Source organism: Scatophagus argus, chromosome 6, assembly GCF_020382885.2.
Source record: "Scatophagus argus isolate fScaArg1 chromosome 6, fScaArg1.pri, whole genome shotgun sequence".
Classification (NCBI taxonomy): Eukaryota; Metazoa; Chordata; class Actinopteri; family Scatophagidae; genus Scatophagus; species Scatophagus argus.
In genome coordinates, this window is record NC_058498.1 from 955,982 (window position 1) to 966,314 (window position 10,333).

The window sequence follows — 10,333 nt, forward strand, 5'->3', positions numbered from 1 at the left end:
TGAGGAGTCTTGACAGGACACTTTGGTGCCGTGGTTACAACCACTGACCACCTTCAGGCTCTAAGTCCAATTCAGTTTCATCACTCTTTATTTTACTGAGGCAGACTGCGCAGGAGACCTTTCAAAATAAAACAAGGTCATTAAGAACCAGCCTACTTTTCATATCGTCCACAGTGATGAGGAAACACAAAGCACAGTGATAAACCCTAAACCCTCCTCCTCCTCCTCCTCCTCCTCCTCCTCATTAAAGCAGATTGTTGCTGTCAGAGGATTACATTCTGTTGTGAGTTTCTCCCCACTGCAGGTTGTACTGTAGGACTCCTCTGCTGTTTGAGGACCTGATTGAGGACCATGGGCCTGCTGGACATCTTCTCGTCCATCAGAGACCGCGTGGACAAGTTTCTGAACGAAAAGAACGTGGTGACAGACTTCCTGGGGAAGGTGGAGGAGAAAACTGGGATCAAGAAGAAGATCATTGCAGTGGGTATGTGAACTGCTGGTGGTCGCTCAGCTTCATTCGTGATGAAAGCCTGTTTGTTGGTTCTCCTGTGGTTCAGACCATATTGAGTACATCTGTACCCTCCTGTCGCATGTTAATGGAAACTGAAGAGGATTCAGTTAATCCTCCTGTGAACAAATTGCCAGCTACAGCGAGCAGCTGCTGTCTGCAAACACAAACCTAGAAATGTCTGGAAGTTTTCTGGGTCAGCATCATTTTCTCTGTTTGAAGTCCTTAAAGTTTCTCTAATCAATCAGTCATGTGATAAAGCCACTGTACTGCCTGGTGTCATCAGGTGGACACAAACACGACCCAGAAGCAGCTCGTAGCACCGCCCACACGCTAACGTCATGTTTCCATCAAATGTAGCTCCGACTTTAACAGGATATGATGGAAAGAAAACACGACTGAATGTGTGGATCCACGAGTTCACTGGCTGATGGAGACAAACAGCCGGTGGAGCTAACTGCCCCGACAGTGTTGTTAAACCTCCACAGAAGACGAAGAAGACGATGCTGTAACAAGATGACTGTCACTAAACGGAACAGAAAACACAATGAACGTGATAGACTGTGGCAAACAGGAACGTTTTAGCTCTGCTTTTAAACACCTGAAGTTTTCTGTGAGTTTGTTTCAGACGTGAGCAGAATAAAACCTGACTTGAAGTCTGCTGAAGGTGTTGGTCCTTGATTTTGTGGGCGCGGGGGAGGTGAGACAGGTCGTCAGTCAGCCTGAGGCCTGGCTGAGCGGCGAGCAGCAGCCTGTTCACAGTGATGCTCATACAGTGGATCACAGTGACATGATGTCACTGCAGTGCCTGGTGCACAGTGTCCCCTGTCCCCTGTCCCCTGCCCCCTGCACCAGCGCTAAAGCAGATTATCCACAGAGACAGGCAGCAGAGCAGACCGGCCTCCATGTGCGAACCGCCACATAAGCTGATCAGAGGTAGGACGCGTTCGTACACAACTTCCTGTGCGTCTGTGGTGCTCGCTCACGTGTTGTGTCCAAGTATCTGCACAGGATCTTCGTGGGTTTTGTACACTATTTACATTCTAGTTATATACTCTGTACATTCATCTGTGGATTAACTGGACTTTGACAGTTTTCTGTTCCCGGTTTCACTCATTTTAGAGGCGGAATTCCTTACAGATCGGTTGTTGTTCAGTTTCTGATTAATCACCTGATTGGTGTTGGATTGACAGGTGGATTTCTGTCAGGCAGTTTGAGCAGGTCCACCATCTGATCTGCTAAGATGGCTGCTGTTATCAACTGTAGTCAGCTTGTTTTAGTACCATTGCTGTAGCATTTTACATGCTGTGGCTGCAGCTGCAGTCACAGAACTGAACTTGTAGGATAAACAGATCAGTCAGTGTGGGTCTTTTGTTTTTCGCTGTTTTTCTTTCCTTTTGTCAAACTTTATTGGAACATTTCTGATCAACTTTCAGCATGTTCACATCAAGCAGGCCAAGATGTTAAACAGAACCCTGACTGGAGAAGTTAATACGAAATGAGAGTTTCCACGTGTTGTTCTGAGCTGCAGTGCTGGAACAAGAGAGTGAACACATGGACACAGTCAAGAATCTTGTTGGGAATTAAAGAAAATTTGCTTTCAGAAAGTGAAAAAACTCTGTGCACCAGTGTGGACTTGATGTCTGTCCTCTGTGTGTCTCGTCCAGGTGCCGTCTCACTGACAGGACTCTACCTGGTGTATGGATATGGTGCCTCTCTCCTCTGCAACCTGATTGGTTTTGTCTATCCAGCCTATTATTCGTGAGTATTTGTTTGTGTTAAGATACTGATCCGATTGCCGTTTCCTTCACTCACAGAGACGTGTCTGTCCAACACTGTGATGGACATGACATGACCTGGAAACTGAGACAGAAATACGCCACACTGGTACAGTATTTGGACAAAAGTATTGGGACAATCACACAACAGGGACTTTAATGACGTCTCATTGTAAACACTCAGACAGCTTTGCAGCTCTAACAGCTTCCACTCTTCTGTGAAGGCTTTCCACAACATGTTGGAGTGTTTCTGTGGGAAACCCATTCCTCACCTGAAGTAAATAATAAAGAAGTGTGTCCCAATACTTTTGTCTATATGATGTATCAGTGACATCTCATCAGACATCTGCAGACTAAAGTGAGTTCACTCATCATCACTTGTGGGTTCACGCACAAAGCTGGAGTGAATTTGTGCGTATGAACATGAATTCACAAAGTCTCCTGACAGTGCTGATCCAAAATGAACCAAAATGGATGAATCGATCACGATTTTGTAAGGTGGGATTAAGAGTTTGGAAATCATCTTGCTGTAAGAGAGCCAAATCACCACTTGTTGTAAGTGAACAATTCTCACATTGCTATATTTATTTGCTTCCAGTAAAACGCACACGTTTCCTCATGCGACCACCAGCCTCAGTGTCGACTGGCACACCGGTCACCGCCTGTCGATCAGGTCAAAATAAACCCAATACAGCAAATAGCCACAAAGAGTTTCTGTCTGCGGCACGGTGGTGCAGTGGTCAGCACTGTCACCTCATAGCAAGAGGGTTCCAGGTTCGAATCCCGGTCTGGGCCCTTCTGTGTGGAGTTTGCATGTTCTCCCTGTGCCTGCGTGGGTTTTCTCCGGGTTCTCCTGCTTCCTCCCACAACACCAAAAACATGCACATTAGGTTAATTGGCTGCTCTACATTGCCCCCTAGGTGTGAGTGTGAGAGTGTGTGGTTGTCTGTCTTTGTGTGTTGGCCCTGCGATTGACTGGCGACCAGTCCAGGGTGAACCCCACCTCTCGCCCGTAGTCAGCTGGGATAGGCTCCAGCCCCCCCGCGACCCTGACGGATAAGCGGTATAGAAAATGGATGGATGGAGTTTCTGTCTGAGGTTGAGTGTGTCGGAGGTCTCTGATCAGCGCAGTAGTCCTGATCCCAGCCTTTCTCTCCATGGCGTAATTCCTCTGCAACAAACAAGATGGACTGCAACAGTCAAAGATGGAAGCTGATAGAATCGGGGACAGATTACACACATGAAGTGGAAGCCCTCACCAAAGTTCTGCTTGGTTGTACAAGCGTACGTCTCAGACGCACTTGTTCAGTAGTTCAGGTGCTATTTGTGATGAAAAGCTCAGCTGAGTTTTCCTGGTAGGTTATTTCCTCTTGTCTCTGCAGAATCAAAGCCATTGAAAGTCCCAGCAAAGAAGATGACACAAAATGGCTGACATACTGGGTGGTGTATGGTGTCTTCAGCCTTGGCGAGTTCTTCTCTGATATCTTCCTCTACTGGTTTCCATTCTACTATGCTTTTAAGGTGAGAAAACACTTGAGAACCCACAATTGTCAAGCCCATTGGTGTTGACCTAACGCTAATGTCAATGATGGGTGCCATTATGTTGGAAAAAGTAAGAAACAAGGGTTGAAGAGTGTCCTTTCAGTCTGCCTTTATGGAAGCAGACTAACCTGACAGTACAGTTTTATATTTTCCACAAGTTGCAGGAACACATCTCCTCCATCCCCCTGGGATAATATGATCAATCTGGATCAATATGGAATTCTAACCATTTTTAGTCATGATCACTCTACAAACTCAAAGATGAACTCAGAAAGCAGCAAAGTATAGCAGGATTTGTCCAGAAAGCCTAGCAATCCATGTCTTTCTGTCTTCTGTGGTTCCAGTGTCTCTTCCTGTTGTGGTGCATGGCCCCAATGTCGTGGAACGGCTCCCAGATCATCTACAACAAAGTGGTTCGGCCCGTCTTCCTCCGCCATGAAGCCATGGTGGACAATATGGTGAGCAACCTCGGCGGGAAGGCCATGGATGCCGCTGAGAACCTCACCAGAGAAGGTAGAGACAAGTTCAACATCAATCACCATTAGTTCACCAAACATCACCATCAATAAACATTTTTTGATAGAATGTTTCTACCTTCCCTCACTTCAGTCCTGACCACACTGATGAAGAACAAAGCTCTGGTGAATCCGGTGCCGCCGGTCGCCCAGCCTGAACCTAGAAGTTTACCGAGTTCATCGGGAGAAACATCAGGAGCCAAAGTGGCTCCATCACAGCCAAGTGAAGATCGACCAGTATGTATGATAAGATAGGCCAACCATGTTCTGACTCACCAGCATCACTAATTCCTCGCCCTGCTGACCTTCCAATCCCTCAGCATTCATAGAAGTAGATCATGTAGATGTGCAGCACCTGCAGGACCTTTTAAGCTGCAGCTTCTGTGTTTCTTAATGTGATTTGGTGTTAGTGGATTCAGTCTGCGCTTTACATGCTGTTTCATCAGGTATTTTCAGTGCAGCCATGCTGTTGTTGGTTGGGTTGTGCGTTCAGCTAACCTGAGATATCTCACAAACTGCGGACCACATTGCTGTGTAATTTGTTGATTTCACTTTCCTGACGGCCTTTTAGTTTTTAATGACCCAGCAGCATCACCCTCAGAAAAACTTTGCATTTTGGCACAGCACTCTTCATCTTCAAATAAATATAGCAATACATCTTCATTTTGCTGATGGGAGAAAAAAAGAAGAAAATAAAAAATGAGCTGACTTGAGGTGAGGACTAAACATGCTAACCCAGCTGTCCTGCTGCCTGTCCAGCCTTTCCTGGGTTAACCAGTATGGTAAGTCCACTGGTTTGGTGTTAGTAGCAGATTTACTCACAGTGAATGTTGTGTGAACAGAATTAACGTGAACCTCGGTGACCCCCGTAGAACATCAGTGCTGTGATGGTTTAAAGGTGAAGCAGCGTTTCTCTTCGGTGGTGCCGGGCTGCAGGTTTGGCTGAAGACCTGGAGACCTGCTGTTAGCCAGCCCTCATTAGTTTAGCTAATGATCCCAAAAGAGAAAAAGCTTTAGTTCATTTTTTGTGGGATTTTTTCAGGTGAAGTTTGTCATTATTAGCCAACATGGAAAACTAGTTTTTAAAGCAACGATTAGCATAACAAGAAGATGACTTTAGAGGTCCTGCTGCTATTCTAACGGTGAATTAAGGTAAATTTGTCTGGTTTTCCAGATCCAGTTCCAAGTTTCAAGTAAAATACTGATAATTTTATTTAATACCTGATAAAATAAAGCAGGGTACGCTCTTGAGTTCCCTGATTTTCGTGGATATGATGCATTTTCCTTGATGAAATAAAAACATGACCCATGTGTTGAGTTCTTTAATCATTTTATGTGTACGGTTTTCAGCGTTGCTTTAAGGCCTTCGTTACCGTTACGAATGCAGCAGCACTTCCTGTTACACTCCCATTGGATGAGGTGTTTGATGTCTCTCACACTGTAGATATTTCTCTGTGTGAAGGGAGGAGCGCAGTAGTTGTAGCAGATGTTTACTTGTTTTTAACTGTCAGTTGTTGTCTGTTGTGCATGTCTGCTCGTCAGGATGAGCTCAGTGTCGACTGACGGTGAGTCAGGGGGTGACAAACAAAAAGCAGAACTCGTCACGCCGAGCTCTTCGGCTTTCTGCGCAGGACGCCTTTCATGTGAAATAGAAATGTTTTTGTTGTGCAGATGCACACTCAGACGGCGTCTAATATTTCGACTACACCACCACAAATAATAATCAATAATCAGATTTCATTCATCCGCAGAAATAATTCAGTTGTTTTATTATCGCCAAGCAGCACAGTGTATTGATCAGCACTGTATTGATGACTGACACGGAGAGTTAGAGGGCTGAGACCATTTAAAGCACTTCATTTTGTCTCAGAATCATGTGATTTAACTCTTAAATGTCTTTATACCGAATTCTCAATTTTCTCAAAGTCTTAAATCTTAAAATGTAACCCCATCACCAGAAGGGTTTGTATTTTAAACTGATAAATAATAACCGTCTGTAACCTCCCACTTCGAAAGCAGCTTTCTGTTTCCTGTGAAAGACTGAAACCAGACATCAGTTAGCTTCCTGTTGGACACTTTATCGTGTCTGTTGTGTTGTGTTTGTCTGTAGTTAAATTTCACACTTTTGCATTTTCAGCTGACCTGCATGTGTATTGATTAGAATCGAGTTTATAACAATAATTCGTTTGAATGAGTTATTTGGAAATGTGTTGGGTGTAATTAGTTAAGACTTCTTAGGAAATGAATAGATTATTAATTATAAGTAATCCCATAATGCATCACCTGGCGTTGACTGACTTCAGCACCTTCTTCCTGTTCTTTCAGTCCGTCAGATAGCAGCAGAGGAAGAGGAGGAGCCTCAGTGAGGAAGAGAGCGCAGAGCAAAGGTTTTCCTCTTCACCTGTCAGAGACTGAGCTCCTTTTTATACCTGATACGTTACATTTATACTCCAGGATTTGATGTAAAACAGCCTGCGATCTCACAAAACCGTCTCTTATGGTTTTAATGTTGGTTATGTGTGTTTATTGAGGATTTGGGGAAGGTCGCAGGGAAATGTTTTCAGACGTGAAGCACCTGAAACAGGCTAATCACTTCAAGCTCGCCATCATTTCGCCACCGTGCTCGCCTTGCAGGGAAGGACAGCAGATACACATCAGTGATGCTGTGCGTCCCCGTTTGTGGCTGTGATTTCTGCAATATATTTTTATTTTATTTGTAAACAAAATAAGATGATGTCCTTGAGATGACAATGACATTGTGACAAGAAATAAAATGTACTAATTTGAATGACACAAAACGGCTTGACCGCTCTGTCGTTCATACAGTATAATGTTCACCATCTTTGTTCAGCACGACCAGACAGTACAGCTGATAGGTGCATTACTTTTATAAATACTAATAACCATGTGGTCTTTCTGTTTTTCATCCGAGCTGCTAAAAAAAGATAAAAAAGAGAATTTTGCTGTATGTATTAACATATATACATATATATATATCTGACTGACACAGAGTCCGGGAGTTATCATTGATTGAACCAGCAGAGGGCGTCAGACAAACTGTTGAGTGTCAGCACAAAAGATCAATATTTGGGCTCACCTGCACACTACAAATGAACTGCTATCATGTAGAACTAAGTTTGAGAAAATGGAAGTGATTAGAAGTGAATTTCAAGGCTTTTGTTACAGTAAGGACCAAAAACAAGAATCCTCTGAGCGGAGCAGAAATTCTGACGTTTCAGGAAGGCGTGGCCTCTCTGCGTCCACTGTCACGTACTGACGTGGCTGGTAAGACGTTGACGTACTATGCAGTACGTCTGTCCAGCGGCTTGGAGCTGTTATTGCTAACCAGTTTGTGTGCTTTGATTCCGTTTTTTCATTTGCTTCACCTCTGAAGTCAAGTCTAAGTTTGAATAGCGTTAATGCGGAGACGCTCCACGTGACGACCAGACGCCGGTAAGAACGACCAGTGAGTGCAGTCCTGACTCCTTCAAACAAAATGCCGAATTCCCTAAGACGGTGGTAGAAGTAAAACTATAATTGCTTATGGGCAAAGCTAACGTGTTTCTATGTCTTAGCCGAAGGGCTTTTGTTATTAGTAAGATCTTTTTCTTAAATTCGGCTTAGAAATATTTCACCGGCCTGCATCAAATTCCACGTCTAGACCGATTTAATTGTCTAGTTAGCACTGCTGTCCTCGCGTGTTGTGCAGGACGACAGCCGGCGGAAACTGGTAACTGACCCACGAAGCGGATTCTTTATTTAAATCGGGTACTTGAAGCGTAAGAAGTGGCAATTGGTAAATGTACTTTAATCCGTTGTTGGCGCGTTTTCCGTATGCGTTCACAGATACAATTCATTGATTTCATCATTTCTTAATTTAACGTAGAGTTCAACAGAGATCTGGGGATGGTGTCAGACTGTTGGCAGGCTGTAGCTTGATGAGTAAGTTAGTACACAGATAATTTCACGTTGTCACCCCTCCTTCATTCAGAAACTGTTTGTGCGCACATGTGGAAGGTGAATTTGGGTCTGCAGCAGGATGAATATTGGCTCTAAAAATAAGAAGCGGGTGGTTCTGCCCAGCCGTCCTAACCCTCCCACTGTGGACCAGATCCTGGAGGACATCAATAAAGCCGCTCCCAACGACCCAGTCTTCAGCATCCTGGAGCAGACTGGACAAGGTAAGTCCATTCGGGCCTGTCCAGTACTGCAGCTGCATCACATTTGAACAGAATCGCAGGATGTTATAATGCAGCCTGTTGTCATTTACGGTCTTGAACACAACGCAGAATTTTATACACCCATGTTCCCTCATCGTTTCCTCTGTTGATGAAGTCAGTAAACAGCATGAGAACCTGTTCTTCCCTGCCCGGTTCTCCTGTGGTTCCGACTGTTCTCGTGTTCCTTCCTCAGACTCGCCGCGGTCCTCGGACAGCGATGTGGACTTGAGGTTCCAGCAGTGTCGTCAGTATCTGGAGCTGAACGAGCGGCTGCAAGAGGTTCGAGGTCGTCTGCTGCAGCAGAGGGAGGAGCTGAAAGTTGCGGGGAAGCAGCTGGAGGAAGACGTGGCAGAGGTCAAAGGTCAAGCGCTGTGACTCTTCACCTTCAGTTAGAGACTCTCTTCTGCTTCTCGGTGCAGTGGCCCTGGTGGCTCGGCTCACATCTGGCCCTTGAGCCAGGCACTGGTGGTGCTTCAGGAGCCCCAGCGTTGGCTGACCTCTGACCCCATAGCTGAATGTGTTGTTTCTGACGTCAGCTGCAGCAAAAGTTTGATATTTTTTCTTTTTTAGCGCTAACATGTTCCAGCCCGTCCAGCTGAAGGATTACAGTAAAGACTGAGGTTTTGGCTCATGCAGTGTTTACTGATCCCTCCCGCTCATCAAGCAGTTTAAAATACTAAATGTCAACCCGAGTGACAAATTGCGTGTGTTTTTCCTGGACACCAGTCACTAAAACCATTAAAATGATGAACTGACCGAAGGCAAACCAGTTCTGAAGTTGTAAAGACCCCTTTTTGATTAAAGGTGATCATTATTGTCAGTGATCAAAGCAGTAAGTGATTTGTCAGGCATTTCGGCGTGTTGTGAATCAGCTCAGACGTGTGTGGTGCTGATGTGTTCTGGTTGAACGCGAGGTCGCTCTTTGTCTCGTTTTGACCACAGATGAAGTGCTTGTTCAGTTAGTTCTCATCCTCTCATCTCGGTCCTGAAGTGAAAATAATCACGGTCGAAGCATTGAACCTTTGAAAGTCTTTCACATCTTGGAAACTTCAGACGCAGTCACGCGTCTGCTGGGCAACACGAGCCGTTTCCTCTGAGCCCATAGCAAACGGGTTTCTTCTCACTCTGTCCGTACTGGACATGAAGAGATTCTTATTCCAAAGTTGTTTGAAGTTGATGACGCTTCAGTCGTCTGAGTTGATCAAATCAAGGAGACGTCTTTCAAGTCTTTTCAGTACAGAATTCTGTTGACTGCAGCTCAGTGAAACAGAAAAGAGAATTTGGACTAAAGATGAACTTCAGAGGCTCTGGACTTGGCTTGTCTGACAGACTCCTGAAGCCTCGTTAGCTGTAGGACTGTTTAGTCCTCCATCACTGACGTCTAACTTCTGGTCTAACCCTGACAGGAAGAAAAAAACCTGTTCCAGTGTTTGTATGGAACCCAACACCGGAACCCACCATTGAAACTGAGTTTCATTCAAGTGACCTGACACCTGCCGTTTATGTTTTGTTACGATAGAAAGTGACTTCTTACAGAGTGAAGTTTTGTTCTAAACACACTGACAGGAACATCGGGTTTTTAAATTCGGCCCACCTCCCTGCAGTTACTTCATGTTTGGTGTACTGAGGCATCAATAAGATTTGACAGCACTTGACGTTGTTGTGTCGCCTCAGGAACTGCTTGTTCAGTGTGAACAAACCCTTCATGGCGTCAGCGAATATGTCACAACAAAAGCAAATGAAAAGCACTACGTTTACCGTCACGTCTTC

At 44.9% G+C, this 10,333-nt stretch overlaps 2 protein-coding genes across 2 annotated transcripts; both read left to right on the plus strand.

Annotated features, from left to right (window-relative positions):
• Positions 1-248: 248 nt before the first annotated feature.
• On the plus strand, positions 249-6,743 carry reep6 (receptor accessory protein 6). Its single transcript, XM_046391393.1, has 6 exons — positions 249-484; positions 2,176-2,269; positions 3,669-3,807; positions 4,173-4,341; positions 4,438-4,580; positions 6,669-6,743. The coding sequence occupies exons 1-6, from the start codon at positions 352-354 to the stop codon at positions 6,678-6,680; spliced, it is 690 nt and encodes a 229-aa protein (XP_046247349.1). The 5' UTR covers positions 249-351; the 3' UTR covers positions 6,681-6,743.
• An 866-nt stretch (positions 6,744-7,609) lies between these two features.
• Positions 7,610-10,326, plus strand: c6h19orf25 (chromosome 6 C19orf25 homolog). Its single transcript, XM_046390975.1, has 3 exons — positions 7,610-7,796; positions 8,335-8,524; positions 8,757-10,326. Exons 2-3 carry the CDS (start codon positions 8,383-8,385, stop codon positions 8,936-8,938), a joined length of 324 nt encoding a protein of 107 aa, XP_046246931.1. The 5' UTR covers positions 7,610-7,796; positions 8,335-8,382; the 3' UTR covers positions 8,939-10,326.
• The last annotated feature ends 7 nt before the right edge of the window (positions 10,327-10,333 follow it).

What these genes read in the sequence shown, in the direction of transcription:
- reep6 (XM_046391393.1), top strand. Translation starts at nt 352, where the DNA reads ATGGGCCTGCTGGACATCTTCTCGTCCATCAGAGACCGCGTGGACAAG. An exon ending in GTCTATCCAGCCTATTATTC is followed by an intron (nt 2,270 to 3,668) that starts GTGAGTATTTGT and finishes TTGTCTCTGCAG; the next exon opens with AATCAAAGCCATTGAAAGTC. An exon ending in TGAGAACCTCACCAGAGAAG is followed by an intron (nt 4,342 to 4,437) that starts GTAGAGACAAGT and finishes CCCTCACTTCAG; the next exon opens with TCCTGACCACACTGATGAAG.
- c6h19orf25 (XM_046390975.1), top strand. Translation starts at nt 8,383, where the DNA reads ATGAATATTGGCTCTAAAAATAAGAAGCGGGTGGTTCTGCCCAGCCGT. An exon ending in CCTGGAGCAGACTGGACAAG is followed by an intron (nt 8,525 to 8,756) that starts GTAAGTCCATTC and finishes TTCCTTCCTCAG; the next exon opens with ACTCGCCGCGGTCCTCGGAC.